General features: G+C 30.8%; 1 protein-coding gene across 1 annotated transcript; it reads right to left on the reverse strand.

Moving 5' to 3' along the window:
• Positions 1 to 949: 949 nt before the first annotated feature.
• BDCG_17768 (uncharacterized protein) lies at positions 950 to 1,628 on the reverse strand (the record flags this gene model as incomplete). Its single annotated transcript, XM_045426835.1, has 3 exons — positions 950 to 1,144; positions 1,371 to 1,416; positions 1,534 to 1,628. 3 exons carry the CDS (start codon positions 1,626 to 1,628, stop codon positions 950 to 952), a joined length of 336 nt encoding a protein of 111 aa, XP_045282513.1.
• Positions 1,629 to 17,637: the final 16,009 nt, after the last annotated feature.

Here is a 17,637-nt window from a genome sequence, read left to right on the forward strand (position 1 = left end):
ATGTCAGGAAATTTCTTCAGAGCTATGACCAGTTCATGATGAATGTTTCTGAATGAAGTTGCGGTGATTACAGCAGAGAGATGACTCTTCAGTAATCTGCAATGCAACCTGTTGATAATTATTCCATAGTTCATCTCAATATTTGTATTGAGTTTTCCATAAATTTCATGACCTGGAATCAGATGTGAAGAATGAAGTGATTATTCATCATGATTGAAAGAGAGCATCCTGTGTTGAATTGTAAACAACATAGACTTTGTAATTCACAGTGATTTCTTGAAGAGTTTGTGAATCTTCAATAGAAGTAAAAGAAGTGAATTCAGAAGACATGATAATAATTTAAGAAAGATGATAATTTATTTTCAATAACTGATCACTGATGTGTGTAAGAAGAATTAATATAAGAGAAAATAATCTTGTTTCTTAGCTTAGTTATAATTTTAGTACTAACTCAGATTGAATATCATCAATGTATAAAAGTAAACAAACAATCTTGATTAATCTCTGTCATATTTCTTGAAATATATTAATATTGTGAAAGAGAGTGTTACTAAATTGTGTTATCAGATGATATCATTAAAAATATATTAATATTATAAATATCAATGTTGAAAAAATGTTGATACTTATACATTATAGTGATTTGTGAATCATGATAGTTAAATATATATATATATATATATATATTGTTCCTGACTTGATTACAACTTGTACAATAATTTTTAAAAACTCAAAATTAATTTCAATTATTAATAATTATGAACTTATAACTAAACTAACTAATATAAAAAGAAAAAAACTTTTTCTACTCATCATCTTTCTTCTCTTTCTCATTCTTCTTATCATTCTTCACAATTCACTTCTCATTCTTCTTCTCCTTCTTCTCCTCCTCATCTGAGATGATAATCACCTCAAAATCTCTCTTCACTGCCTTCTCAGAGGAGGGTTCTCACTGCTCCCTCTCAGCCAGGTCAACCTGTATCTCAAAATCCCGCATTTCCTGGTCTGCTGTCTCAGGTTCCACCTCAGCAGCAAGCAGATTGACATGCTCAGAGAGCAGGGCTGCCTTCTCAATGTTCTGAATCATGAAGTGCATTTGAGACCTGAACAAGGCCTCAATTCCCTCCTCCTCTGTCAGCTCCTGCTAATCAATTAGAGAACAGAAGTATTATCAAAAATTGTTATCTCTCAATAAATAAAAAACTTACCAGTTTTGACTTCTTTATCTCCTGCTTCAACACCCTCTCAATCTCCTTCTACTGCTGCTTATTTACAGCAACACTCTTCTTCTCTCTCTCTCTCTTCATCTTGATCTCAAATCATTCTCAGAACTTCTTCTGGTTTCATCACTGCTGCATGAGACTCTTCACTGTCTTCTTCTTCAATCTCTCACAGGTGACATCATCTGCATTATTTCTATACTTAGTTCAGTCTAAATCTATCAGAAGTGTTACTTAAAATTGTTATCATTCTGCTCTCTTACAGAGCCTCTTCAAGGCATCATAATGTATCTTGTGATCTGTCTCTTCTCACTTGAACATCTTCTTCTTCTCTCTCTTCAATCTGTGACAGTGCTCACGCGTCTTGATGATCCGCAGAACCGCAGAATATTTGAAGAGAGATGACATGATTGATTTCAGTGAGTGTTAAAGAGAAGTGAAGGCAGAAGAGGCAGTCAGAAATGATATGATAATGATGATGATAATGATAGTGATAATGATGATGATGATGATAGTAATAATAATAGTGATAGTGATGATGATAATAGTAATGATGATGATGATGATGATGATGATGATGATGATAATGAAAGAGAAAGTGCATTGAAATATATTACTGACTTACCAAATATAAAGAGACTCAAAGAAAATATTAACAGCTTTCAGTGATGTACAGAAACAGCTACAGTATTGTATAGCAACATCATCTTCATTCAATGCATACACTGTTGATATTCTTTGTATACAGTTATCATATAATCTGTATCAGAGATACATGCAGAAAACAGATCTTTGTTACTAGAACAAATGATTGCAGCAATTCTCTGTTTTCATATTATAAAGATAAGTTATTCTCATTTCTTTCTTCTCTCTTTTCTCTTCTTCAATCAACCACTAATTCCAAGCTGATATGAAAACTATTAAAACACTCTCAGAAACTCTCAAATTGAAGAGTATAGACTAATCAAATTTCAAATGCAGAAGAAATCAAATTATCTTCTACAGATTCAATTACTCATCCCTTCTCAAATAAAACAGCAGTCGCGTCCCCCCCCCTTCTCAACCAAACAAAACATGGCCTGCGAAAAGCGAGTACCACGCCAGGTCATAATGGCCAACACGGCCCCAGCATGCAGGGCTGCATATGCGCAGCACATGCTGGACTGAGAGACTGTGTGAATTGCAAACTGGCAGCAGCATCCCAGAGAGAGCCATGCAGCGTGGAAAAGCTGCAACTCTCAGCCACATGCACAGAGAGTGAATCACTGCAGTAAGTGCATGTGCATTGAAGTAATGCTTTTTGATAATACTCAGTCTCTGATATGATGAAAATAGAGTCTCTCTGTGAGATCTGTTTCTATCAGAAGTCAGGGAATCTTATATTTCTCAAGATCATCTTCACATGCCTTGTTCATGAAATCAATGAGAGAAATCATTGATTTCAGTGTTCTGCTCTTGATGTCATTCAAGTGACAGCAGAGTCCACCCTGGTCACACTTTTTAAGTGTATGTTTTCTAATTATTCACATTTATATAGATATATACTGATTATTTGTTAGATGATATTAAGACAATGACTCATCACAGCTGTGTTATTCTCACTGTGAGAAATACACAGTTGATGATGAACATTGCAAAGACTCTGAGAAGTGAGTATTTTGAAGATACTGCAGCTCTGTGATCTTGATTTTTTTTTGTTTTTGTTTTTTATTTTTTTCTTTTTCTTTTCTTTTTTTTTTTTAATTTTTCTTTCTCTTTCTGTCTTTTTCTTTCTCTTCTTTTTTTCTTTCTCTCTTTTTTTTTTTTTTTTTTTTTTTTTTGTTATGATTTTTTCTTGTTATTTTGTTTTTTGTTTTTTTGTTATTTTTTATATTTTACATTTTTTTTTTTAATTAAAATGATATTGATTATAATCTGTGTTTAGAAAAGTAATAATATTTGATAACACTCTCTGTTGAATTTTCAACAAATGAGCACTATGTTATGATATTATGTAAGTGAGAAATGATTTCATGGTCTCATTTGATGCTATTTTCAATAATGAAATCAGAATGAAAATGTGACTAAGAATTCAAACATATTCTTTATCTGAGACTAGATTTTTATTTGAAAAGTGAATCTGAGACCTTTAATATTTGAAATAACAGGATTTGAGATCAATGTGATGAACACAAACCATGACCAGAAGTAATGTTTTTAGGCAATGTGACAACTGTAAAGTTTGATCCTGGTCCCAGACACGGTCACACGGTCAGTCTAGTAATATATTTCAATACACTCTCTCTTTCATCATTATTATCATCATCATCATCATTATTATCATCACTATTATTATCATTATTATCATTATTATTATCATCATTATTATTATTATTATATCATTTCTAACTGTCTCTTCTGTCTTCATCTCTTTTCAACACTTACTGAAATTAATTATATTATCTCTCTTCAAATATTCTGCAGTTCTGTGGACTATCAAGATATGTGAGTACTGTCACAGATTGAAGAAAGAGAAGAAGAAGATATTTAAGTAAGAGAAGATAGATTGTAAGATATATTATAATGCCTTGAAGAGACTCTGTAAGAAAGTAGAATGATAATAATTTTAAGTAATACTTCTAATAGATTTAGACTGAACTAAGTATAGAAATAATATAAATGACACTGTCTATAAGAGATTGAAGAAGAAGACAGTGAAGAGTCTTATATAGTAGTAGTAAGATCAGAAGAAGTTCTGAGAATGATTTAAGACTAAGATGAAGAGAGAGAGAGAGAAGAAGAGTATTACTATAAATAAGTAATAATAGAAGAAGATTGAGAAGATGTTAAAGTAGAAGATAAAGAAGTCAAAACTGATAAGTTTTTTATTTATTAAGAGATAATAATTTTTAATAATACTTCTGTTCTCTAATTGATTAGCAGAAGCTAACAGAGAAGAAGAGAATTAAAACCTTATTCAGATCTTGAATGTGCTTCATAATTCAGAATATTAAGAAGACAGCTCTACTCTCTGAGCATGTCAATCTGCTTGCTACTGAGATGGAACCTGAGACAGTAGATCAGAAAATATGAGATTTTGAGACACAGATTGACCTAGCTGAGAAGAAGCAGTAGAAACTCTTCTCTAAGAAGACAGTAAAGAGAGATTTTGAGATAATTATTATCTCAGATGAGAAGAATAAGAAGAAGAAGAAGAAGAAGAAGTGAATTATAAAGAATAATAAGAAGAATAAGAAAGAGTAGAAAAATAATAAGTAGAAAAAGTTTTTTTCTTTTTATATTAGTTAGTTGTAAGTTCATAATTATTAATAATTGAAATTAATTTTGAGTTTTTAAAAATTATTGTACAAGTTGTAATCAAGTCAGAAATAATATATATATATATATATATCTATAATGTATAAGTATCAACATTTTTTCAACATTGATATTTACAATTATTAATATATTTTTAATAATATCATCTGATAATGTGATTCAAAGGTTGCTTAAGCCAGCGTACGATTACAGGTGTACGCCGGCTTCTTATATATTGTAATATCATATGCTAATTTAATTAGCGGCCGCTATGGCCTCTTTACACTTGTACACATACACTAGTAGTTCAGAAGCAGCCGTGTTATTATTCAACAGTCATATATTCTTTCAAATCACATTCTCTCTCACCAGATTCAGTCACACTCACATGATCATGTCATACACCCTAGCTTCATGTGAATTAGCTTGTCACTAGTGTTTCATAATCATATGATCTATTTCTGATTCAGCTAGTATTCTGTGTACACTCTCACAAAGAGACTTTCACTATATTATATCACTTATTCACTAACTTTTCTCATTCTTCAATTATCTTCTTCATCATCATCATCATTGAACATCACTATCTCATTCAAGATTTCTACTTCTTCTTCTATTCAACTCTTTCTATCTGTTCATCTATTACATTATACATATTTCTGACAATGATTCTCTGTTCTCATAACAAGTATTATCATAGTGCTCATACTGAGCAGTTCATTAGCAGTAAGTGTAATATATTGTGAAATATGATCAGAACTTATTCATCTTCTAACAATTGCTAGAATGTATTATTATGAATGACACATCTTCTTCATCTTCTTATATACTCTCAACTGTTTCCTTCAGTGAGTTTCTGATCATGTTTTCTAACATGATTTTATATAAATGCAGATGCTGATATGTTTGTTTTTATTCATATAGAATCTTCATGTGTTGACAGATTCACATTCACTGATAATAGTGACCTCAATGTTGCATTCTTGATTGAGAACTTGAAGAACATGATAATGAAGAAATTGCTTATATTATGTGTAACTGAGTCTTCTGTGTTCTCTCTTGCCTCTTCTGTCACTTCTTTCTCTGCTGCTTCTCTCTCTGTTTCTTTCTCTGCTGCTTCTCAATCTTCTACACTTGTCTCTATGTCTGATTCTCCCGCTCCTGCTACCTCTGTTCCTGTGATTCTCACTTCTGTCACTTCTGGTTTTGTCATCTCTGCTTTTGTTACCAGCTCTTCTCATTTCAAGAAGATGTTGTGTAGACTTGATGAATCATGTTTCTCAGTGTATACACTCTCACCCTTCTTACTGACTTCTAGAACAATTTATTGTATGAAGACAGTGTATAACATGACTATCTGAAGTTCAGTCACAGACACTGATTATTACATTCATTTTAAATATTTATGATGAAGCAATTATTTATTCATTTCAGAGAATCACTCTCTCTCTCAACAGTATCAAGATTATAAGTCTTTTTCTTTTTCATCTTTTCTTTCTAATACTGATTTTTCTGTTCTTAGAGAAAATCATTATAGATTTTACTGTGTATGAAGTCATAGTATTCACAGATATTAAGAAACTTTTTACAACTGTAAAGTTCAACATCACAGAGATATCTGCTCTAATGAATTTCTTCAGAATAATAGATCTGTATCAGTCTATTCTCTGATATCTGTTGTTCAACTTTACAATGCAGATAAAAGATATTTATGTTTTCAAAAACAGAAATGTGAATGTCATACTCTTTTACACTCACAGACATGAGACTTATACATCTTGTCTGAGATGTTATCATAAGAATGAGCTGTTCACACACTGCATTCTACTTTCTGCATTTTCTCATATCTCTCTCTCTCTTTCTGAGAAGTCTCATGTGTGTTGTAATTATGCATACAACTCTAAGACCAGCATATGTTCATTCAGTAACTGTTCTCATCTCTGATTTTATGATTTTTATATGCTAACAATGATTCTTAGTTACTTCAGTGTCAGAGATCATTCTGATCAAAGATGATAACACTGCTGAGACTATTCTCTCTCACTCTTAAGCTTCTTCTATCACTTTCTCTCCCTCTTCTGCAGAGAAGATTGTGCACACACTAGGTTGTAAGTGTTCAGCTCTGAGTGACTCTTATTATTCATTCAGTTCTGTGTCTTCTTCTTCTGTTTCTTCTGTCTCTGTCTTCTCTATTCTGACTTCTGGTTCTGCAGGTCCTGCACTCTTCTTCAATTTCTCTACATATATGTGTACACATTTCTATATTGGCATTCCAGTCAATCTTGTGATAAATGATATTAATGTTGTACATAGAGCAGTAGAGAAATCAGAGACATGTATGACATTGTTGTGAGAGCAGCTTACAGCCCTTGAATCTCTTGCAGATCTTGAGTTTTGAGATTTCCTTTTTTAGCATTTTTCAGATGATGTGGCATTGGAAATAGATTAAACATGTAATATATGAAAATGAATGAGATATGTATAATAACATTTGTCTTTTACAGCTGACTCTTACAGTTGATGATTAATTTATTATTTCTTTTCTTACACTTTTTCTTTATCTGCTAGTCACTACTCTTACACAATCTCTATATAGTACAGTGTTCAGTGACTAGGTTCAGCAGCTTTCATCTTTTGTAATTCTGTCTCATGCATTATACTGTCTCTCTTCACTCACTCAAATCACTACAGTGAACAGCTTATCAAAACTAATCTCATTCAATCTCTGAGTGTCTTCAGAGATTGAGATGACTTGGTCTCACATGTCTGTGAATGTTTCAGATAGTTCATCCTCTGTGATCTCTGTGATTAAACTGATATAAATAGTTAAATTCAACTCTGAATTTCTTTTTCTTCTGTGATCTGACTCACATGCAAGTCTGTCACTTTGAGACTGCTCTTTATTGTGTTGTATCTGCTATCTGTGATGTGTTATCATACAACTGACTACAGTCTCATCACTTATTGAAGTGTGATATTCACCTGATTTCTTCATTTCTTCTCATTCTTTTCTTATAATTATGAAAAGGTCAGAATAAGTGAGATTATCTGATTTATAAGTGTCTATGATTTCTCTTACTTCATAAGACTTTTTAATTGTAAGTCTCTTCTTTTTCAATGCTGATGATAGTGCTGTAGATGATTATAATTCACTCAGATCTTGCATCTTTACTTTCACAAGTTGTGAATTATTGATTAAGTTGTGTAAGACTCATCTCTCTGATTCTTTCAATGTGTATGTTCTCAGAGAATGTGATTTGAGTATCTTATATGACTCAAATCATCTAGATTGAAACTTCTCAGAACTCTCATTATGTACAAGAACTCATATTCTCATCTTGAGACTTGATTTCTTAATAAGTGAGTCTTGTATTCTTTTTGATTTAATTGCTCAGTTCAGAAGTAACTCATTAGCTTTTGCACATGTGTGGCTGATCTCTTTCAATCTTGATTCCACATCTGCAACTGTTATGTCTGTGACTGTTGCATCTGCAGCTGCTGTTTCCTCTCTCATCTTTTCTGAAGCATTCTTCAGAATGCACGGATACAATTCATATAACAGGTAGAATGATGAACACTTGAAGACTGCATGCTGTTGAATCCGCGTGGTCAATAGCACCTGCCTGAGATATTCATCTCATAGTCTCATAGACTTACTCACTAGATATTTCATCAGCATGTTATTCAAGATTTCATTCAAGTGTTTCATCTTCTCATTCATTCACAGATGATATGACATTGTTCTACAATATCTTGTTTGTAACTAGTTCATGAAATACCTCACTGCTTCTTCTATGAGGTTTGCACTGTTATCAGTTAGAATCTCATGCAGCATTTCATAGTTAATATAGATCTCATTATGTAGAAACTTCATCACTATCTTCTCTATCATCTCTGAAACTGCTTTCACAACTGACCAGTCAGTAGTATAATCAATAGCAGTGATTATTCATTAATTTTCATTTGATGTTCACAGTAATATATCTATGAGATTCATCTCTCATCATTTGAACAGTTATATTGTACACTTCATCTGATGTTGTGCTTTCTTGCATTCTAACCCTTTCTTAGGTTCTTTCACAATCTGGCAATTCAGACACTCATGAGTATATGTCTGAATGTCCTCAGCCATTCTTGATCAGTATGCTCTTGATTTGAGTACACTCATAAGTTCAGGGCTTTCTAAGTGACTGAATTCCTTGTGCATATGAGTCATCAAGTCATGTCTAAATGAAGATTCTAGATAGGAAGCTTCTATGTATTCTAGATTGTAGTAAAGCACAACATCATTTTTCAATTTTTCCAGCTTGAAGTTCAGAAGCATCTCTTCTACTACTTTCATAAGACACTTGTTATTCAACATCTTGTCATTCTTCAAGTGAGAGATCATGACATTTACTTATTCTGATTCCTTGCATTCTCTCAGCATATTTAACATGAACATCTCTTATGCCTGATTCATAGAACTCTCACTTATGAAATCAGATCTGTAACTGATTGCATCAGACATCACTGCATTCAATTCCTTTCAGTATTTGATATAAAGATTATACACTTAGAACTCTGAGATTCAATGTGCTAAGTATTTGAAAGGTTTTATCATTGATTATAGATAGACAAGGCTTTCATGATCTGTGATCACTGTTGTTATATGCCTGTTATCAATATATCTATCTCACAATATCAGCATGTGCTTGATCACTAGCAATTTCTTTTCATACACTGAGTAATTGAGCTCAGCATCTGATAGTTTTCTATCATTATACATTATCAGATGCAGCTTGTCATTCTTACTCATCTGTAGAAGAGCATTTCTGATAGCTCATTCAGATATGTTCATCTCAATATAGAAAGATTTATCACAATCTGATTGAATAAGCACTGAGAATGTTATTACACATTTTCTCAGTGTGAGAAAAGCCTCTTCACACACAGTATTTCAGATGATTGAATAAAACTTCTTCTTTCACAGATTTATATTCATTTCTCTTAAGAGATCTGAGAGTGATGCAGATATTCATATGAAATTCTTAATAAATCTACAGTAGTATGAGATCAATTCAAGAAACTGTTATATATAGTGTACATTTCTCAGCTGCAGCTAATTCACTATGACATTCAATTTCTCTGAGATGAGATGTATACAGTCATTATTCACTACATGTTCTATAAACTTCAACTCTTTCATTTCAAACACACACTTGATTGATTTAATATAGAGCTTATACTCTGTCAGAGTTATAAGCACTTCATCAAGATACTTCAGATATTTGTTATATGAGTTTGAAAAGACTATAATATTATCAAGATATATGAGATATGAGATTTCATTCTGTTTATAAAGAATTGTATTCATCATCATTTGAAAGATGACAGACATATTTATCAGATTAAATGACATTATCAGGAATTTGAACTTCTCTCATTGTATATTAAATACAGTTCATAGAACTGACAGTTTGTCTACACAGATCTGTCAGTATTCTAAGAGAAGATTGATTTTCAATAGATATCAGATATTTTCAATCATATTCAACTGTTGTTGAATTCATAGCAGTGAATATTCATTCTTGATCATAAGCTTGTTAAGTGCTCAGTAATCAATACACATTCATCACTCTTTATCTGTCTTTTTCATGAATAGAACTGAAAAGTCTCATGTGCTTGATGAGAGTTATATAAGATCACATTCTAGAAGGTCTGTGATCTGACACTTCTGTTCTTTGAGATGTGTTTATGACAGAGAGTACACATTCTGATTGACTGGTTTTGCATCTCTCATGTCAATCTCATATACAAATCCTCATTTCAGTGACAATTCTGATGAAAGATCTGTTCAGAAGATCTTCTCATGCTTCTTCAGAAGCTTCTTCATACACTTATTCTCTCATATATTCTTTATCTTGGTTTTCTCTGCTTTCAGGTCCTGTATAACATACAGAATGCTTTCAGATAAGATCTTGTGAATTGTTCTCTTTACTTATTAATGTATAAGCAGATTTAACTCTTCTATATCAGAGATGTGAAATGTCCTTCTCATATCAGTTAATAGAATTATATGAACTGTTTTCTTCCTATCAGTCAACTGCATATGACATGTACATTATTGAATCTGCAGTTTGAATCTTTGAAACTAATTAAGTCTGAGAATAAGGTTGTATTTCACATTCTACAGCTCTTACACTCAAATATAGCAAGATCATTCTCTGAAGTGCAAGAATACTCTTACTCTTACAGATAATATCAAATATCAGTTATCAGATAATCTTATACATCAGGAATTCTTCACTTAGCAGACTTCTTTCAATCTTCAGATCATATAATTATTAATATATTGTATAGAAGCTTCTGTGTCTACTAACACTTTTGCAGTCATCTCTCAATTCTTACTCAAGTGTCTCTTATACATTAACATTTTAAGTCTCAAGGCATTGAGATGAGTGTTCACTTCATCCTCATTCACACCTCAGTCAGAAGCCTGCTTTCTCTTGACATTCACAGAATTCAGAGAGTCATCTAACACAGACATCTTTTTCACTTTGAAGACTTTTCATAGAATATCAGCAAGTGTCTCTGAGCTCACTGATTCTGCTAGTTTCTTAACTCTCTTGCTTCTCTTGACTGCGCACACTGAGTGCAATCTTTTATATCATGATTTTGACATTCACAGTTGAAGCAAGCTCAATACTTGTAATATCAAGGTTTTCACTCAGAGGATTTCTTTTTTAGAGAATTCAGTGCTTTAGTAATAGCATTCAGATCTAGATTCATTGCATCTGAGTGTGTGACTTGTGTTATAGAAGTCTGATTACTCATTCTCTGCTGAGATATACTCAATTACAGTATTTTCTATTATAATTGACTTACTTATTTCTGTACAATGAGAATATTATATGCTTTCTTCACTATGTCTGACTGTGAGATTAAGCATTTTCATTTCACTCTCAACTCAGATATAAGACTATGAATAAAGATCTGTAAATAGAAAGATGTTGAAAGCTCTTCATTCAACATAAGATAGTGTAAACTGAAGTGTGTGAAGTACAATGTAAGATCACTCACTTATCTACACTCAGTGAAGCATTTATAACACTTATCTCATACATTCACTTTTTCAAAGTTATGTAAGATTCATTTGAAAAACTCATTTCATATTTGTGAGAATGAATATTGCTTCAGATCTGTGAGATTCATCTTTTCATCAGTCATTTATAATGACTTTGCTTTTCTGTGTAGAAATATAACAGATCTTAAGACTTGTTAAAATTTCATTGACTGCCTGTCTGTGAGTTCATGTTTAATCTGATAATATAATCACATCTGACTTAGTCAGCTGATTGCAGCATCATTTTTTCAGTTATTATTAAAGCTTGATAACTTCAGCAGATCTTCTGACTTGATATATTTCATACTCAGATTCTCATTCTGTACAGTGATCTCTGATAATGTGTATGCTTCTGAAGAGATTATGAACAATTATAATGAGATCTTCAGATTCAGTGTAGTTATCTATCTATGTAAATGTTTGATCTTCTGCTGCAGGTCTAAGATCTGGTTTTCTCTATTCTTATTGATGATAGTAATTGCATCAGTGAAGCTCTTCATAGTGAATGCTTGATTCACAGTGAATGTTAATTATTGTTTGACTTCTGTCTCAGTCTGTCACTGTGTATGCAAGGCCTTGATCTCATTTAGAATTCTCATACACATACAGAGCTTCAATTTCAGTTCAGCAGTTTCAGCTGCTTTTCTTACTGCTTTGAGTAAACTCTCTGAGAGGTTCTGCATATCTTTCAGTTCAGATAGCAGAGAAGAGTGTTGTTCATATCAGTTAGAAAAGATATTCATTTCAGTGATTTCTTGTTAATTGTACAATGTCTATCATTATATCACTGTATTGTTATATTACTATATCATTCTATCACTATATCATTATATGATTTCTGTTCTTATTATACAACTTCAGTGATGATCATCTTCTCTCTTTTTATCCTTCTTTTAAGTAGAGAGTGAACTTCTTTGAATCTGGTTCATCACTCTCATTCTCTTTCTTACATCTCATCTGTTTGCATATGTGACATTTGTCTGAGTGTGGAGTTTTTCCTCAACAAGTAAAGCAGTATCAATCAAATGCTCTTCTGCTCACTGCTCTTTATACACTATCTTTTGAGATGTTCTAGGACCACACTGGCATGATAACTATGAAATGCTTTGTAGATGAAATTATCACATTCTGAAGAAGTCTGCACTTCTTACCAGTTTTTAGACATGCTATCAGATGTGATTCAAAGATTGCTTAAGTCAGTGTACAATTACAGGTGTACACCGGCTTCTTATATATTGTAATATTGTACACTAATTTAATTAGCAGCTGCTATGGCCCCTTTATACTCATACGCGTACGCTAGTAGTTTGAAAGCGGCCGCGTTATTATCCGACAGTCGTACGTTCTTTCAAACCATAATAATGCAATTTAGTAACACTCTCTTTCACAATATTAATATATTTCAAGAAATATGACAGAGATTAATCAAGATTATTTATTTACTTTTATACATTAATAATATTCAATCTGAGTTAGTACTAAAATTATAACTAAGCTAAGAAACAAGATTCTTTTCTCTTATATTAATTCTTCTTACACACATCAGTGATCAGTTATTGAAAATAAATTATTATCTTTCTTAAATTATTATCATATCTTCTGAATTCACTTCTTTCACTTCTTTCACTTTTATTGAAGATTCATAAACTCTTTAAGAAATCACTGTGAATCACAAAGTCTATGTTATTTACAATTTAACACAGAATACTCTCTTTCAATTATAATGAATAATCACTTCATTCTTCATATCTGATTCTAGGTCATGAAATTTATAAAAAACTCAACACAAACACTGAGATAAACTATAGAATAATTATTAACAGATTATATTACAGATTACTGAAGAGTTATCTCTCTACTATAATTACTGTAACTTCATTCAGAAACATTTATTATAAACTGATTATAATTCTGAAGAAATTTCTCAACATCTGAAGTCATCAGAATATAGATAATAAAGAAAAAATAATTAAAAGATTACTACTGAGCTGATAAGTTACTCTACTAGATAATGATTTTTAATAATACTAACTTTCTAATTTGAAGAAAATCATGTGAAAACAATTATATATCAGTACTCTGATTTCACAACTTTCATCTAATAACTTTCATGAATAATTACTTCATATATGTATATCTCTGAATCTTTCTCTTTAATCAATTGAAAACCCCGAATTCTGAACACTTCTTTAAATACTTAATTTAAATCTTCATATTCTACATCAATTCTGTCTTCAGTTCAACCTTGAGAATTGAGATACACTATAAAGTCAATATACAATATCTAGAATCAGAGTTGAAGAATCATTGAAGAGTATCTCTCACAGTGAATACATGAACTAGTACAAACAATCTTACATTTATAAGAGTTATATATTATTACATTGATAAGAACTGAACTTATTAAGAGACATTAATTGAATTTGAATCATTGATCAGTAGTTATACTGAGAATTATATAATAGAGATATTAATAACTGTGATTAAAAATGACTATTGAGATATTAGTCTCAGTCTTCTTACAATTATAACTGATAATACTGTGAATAACTATACTATGATGAAGAGCTTAGAATAAAAATTGACTTTGCATTTCTGAAATAATAAACAAGATCATATTCTCTGCATTACTTATATAATTCAACTTGTAATGTAAACACTGATAAAGAATCTTAATATCAAGACAAAGAATAATGAGATGACTGATTCTTGAAATGAGAATGAGATAAAAGTGATTACTTAAGTAACTTTTACATTCACTTTATAAAAGATAATGTTTTTTAATAACACTTTTTAATATTGCTTTTTAATAATGCTTTTTAATAATACTACTGTTAATTTTGAATAGATTGACTAATAATTTAAATATCATAGATTTAAAACATTGCTAATATAATTTATATCTTCTCTAAACAATAATAATAATTTTATAATATTTAATAAATAAACAAATCAGTCACATCACTGAATATGATATAGAATATTAGAATACAGTGAAGTTTAATATATAAGATAGCTGTTCAGACTCTTCAATTATATCAGATAATTAATTATTAAGTGCAACACTCTGATCAGAAAAAGATTCAGATATTAAAACTTTTTAATATGAAGTAAACTCAGTTGAAATATATAATTGATTTACTGTTTCAGTTTTATAAGATAATAAAGACAGTCTTAATCACTTATACATCAATACTGCAGTTAGTCTGATAAGTGTATAACAGTTTATTTACTCATCTTAAGAAGCAGTTAAATTACTTAAAAAGAAATTCAGTCTGAGATAATACTATAGCACAGGCTATTATTACTGTAAGAAATAAACTGATATATTACTACAGTAAAACTGAACAATCTTTTACAGAGTACTATACTGTAGCAGCTCTACTAGATCTCTCTTATCAAGTTAATATCTACACTTCTCAAGATTGAATAGAGAAGAAATAAGACTCATATATTAAATTAATCTGAGACTACTACAATGTCAACTATCAGAGATTTGAATAAGTAAATATTTGAGATATGAAGACAGTGAAATACAATTCTCTAGTAAATAATAAGCTTTGATAATGCTTCATATTACATAGAACTATAATACTAACTTTGAAATAGAACTTACATACATTGATTACAACTGAAAATCAGGTAAAACTATATACTTATAAAACTGAATTTAACTGCTATCTTCAAGATAATCTGATAAATTTACATATTAAATCAATTCTAGAGTTATGAAAAATTGTTAAGAGTATATATTTAACTGTTACACTGATAATATATGATATTCTGATAATTTCATTGACAGAGATGAGAATGAAGTGAAAGTTCAACTTAAGTCAAGATATTTATCACTATCACTGAGAACAATTATAAGAAGAAATAATCAAGAAACTTATAATTATAAAACATGAAATTATCAGACAGTTTAATACCTCTGATCACAGTATATCAGAGAAGTGTAGTTTTCATGAGAAAGTGAAGAATAAACTTGTATAAGAATGTATTTAGTTGTTTCAGAAGTATTATCAATAATTATTATCAAATTCTGATTATATAAGCAATCACTGAATAAACTGAATAAGACTGATTTTAATCTTCAGTCTCAGTCTTATTCTGATTTTAAAAGAATGATCATCTTTCACAGTTTATTCTGAGAAATTACTCTCATTTCACTGATCTTGAATTAAATCTGGTCATTTTTCATGTCATTTCTCTCAGAAATGATTCATTTTCAGATTTTTTTGAGGCTTGGTCCTGGTGAGACTCACGTCAAGAAATGTATGAGACCAGACCAAATGAGATTAAATGTGAAATTGATGGTCTCACCGGCCAGTCTAGTCTCAGACACAGTTACACAGTTAGTCTAAGCTCATTTATACAGCTTCTTAAATAACTACCTCTACATGACACTGTTTGCAAATTTGAACAGAAGTTAATCTTTTCTCTGTTTTATCAGAACATTCTCATAGTTATCTTCTGAATCTTTCTTCACTGTAATGTAGTTGGCATGAACAGATGCTGATTCATTTCTTGAGTAAGAAGATACATAGACTAATCAGCAGTTGAAAGCAATGTACTCTGATTAATTACAGTTGATACATACTTCTTATTAATGTCAATCAGTGACTTCTTCAAGAGTGATCTCAGAAACTTAGAAGCCTGTTCAGATAGCAAAGACTCTTACTTATATATAGATATTCAAGTCTACTCAATTCATGACATCTGCATCATTGTTATTCTTTATTATAAGTGTATAAGTGACTGAGATATAACATCTTCTGTCACTGTTCTATATACTCTTGAGCTTGATAAGATGATCATTCAATGTCTAAAGCTGTGTGCAGAAGCCTTCATAAGTTAAGTCTTTATTTATACTTATAAGAATCTGTAAGAGTTTGAAAGTTAATATCTTCTTAAGCATGCTAATCTTTATTCAATTCTCTCAAGATTGATCACCTACTTCTAAGATCTTAGTGTCAAAGTCAGAGATGAATATTGTAAGAGAAGTGTTTCTCTGTCAGATACTCTGTAATCAATCTAACATCTTCTATTGTATAACAGTATCTCAGAACAGAATATCAAGATATTTAATAATATTATTAAATATTTACAACACTGATTCACATGCTTTTATTCATGAATGAAACTTCTGTTTCATACAATTCTTCAATCATTCATTGATATATCAATCTTGATTAATTAATGAACTGATGACATCTTCATTTACACTCAGTTTCATGAGCATTTCCATTCTTCATAATGAGTAGAGAGTGAGATCAGAAGTATTGAAATATATAGAAGTATCTAAGCATTCTTTCAGTACTTTTATATTCAATTCTGTAGATGTTGAAATTGCATGTTTTAATTATTGAATCTCTTTGTATTGAAGTTATTGAGTTGTATACATATCAGCTATTTATTGTTATTGTAATTTCAATATTACTCAGAGCTATTGTAGCATTATATCTATGCTTATATTCAAGAGTTTCATATTATTGTTAGACATAATTATATTGTTGTATTAAGTGTGTGATATCTGTGAAATCTGAAGAAGTGTAATTGTATAAATATCTCATATATCTGAGTGTCAGAACTTCTTAGTCTTTCACTGACATTCTCTTTATAAGATCTTATTGCAGGGTCAGAGTAACTGATGAGTAAGTATCTATCTAAGAACTTAATATCTGCTTTAACTGATTGTTTCTCTTTCTTATGCATTGTTATGCATTCAGATATCTCTCAATGAATAATCATTTCTAATGAGAAGAGAATGAACATTTTTCTAGTGTAAGAGATCTACACTGAATAGATCAGTATAATATTGATAGATCTTATATAATAAAGAGAAAAACATTAGAGAAGGAAAGAAAAGAGAAAGTGTGAGAATCAGTGATTGAAGTGAATATTTATATACATATGTGATAGTGTACACAGTGAAGCTTCAGAGTGGAAGAATCTTTACACATTAGTAGTAGCTGAGAATCAGTGATTGAGAATGGCTGAGAATCAGAGCATACA

Source organism: Blastomyces dermatitidis (genome assembly GCF_000003525.1).
Source record: "Blastomyces dermatitidis ER-3 genomic scaffold supercont1.11, whole genome shotgun sequence".
In the NCBI taxonomy this organism is placed as follows: domain Eukaryota; kingdom Fungi; phylum Ascomycota; class Eurotiomycetes; order Onygenales; family Ajellomycetaceae; genus Blastomyces; species Blastomyces dermatitidis.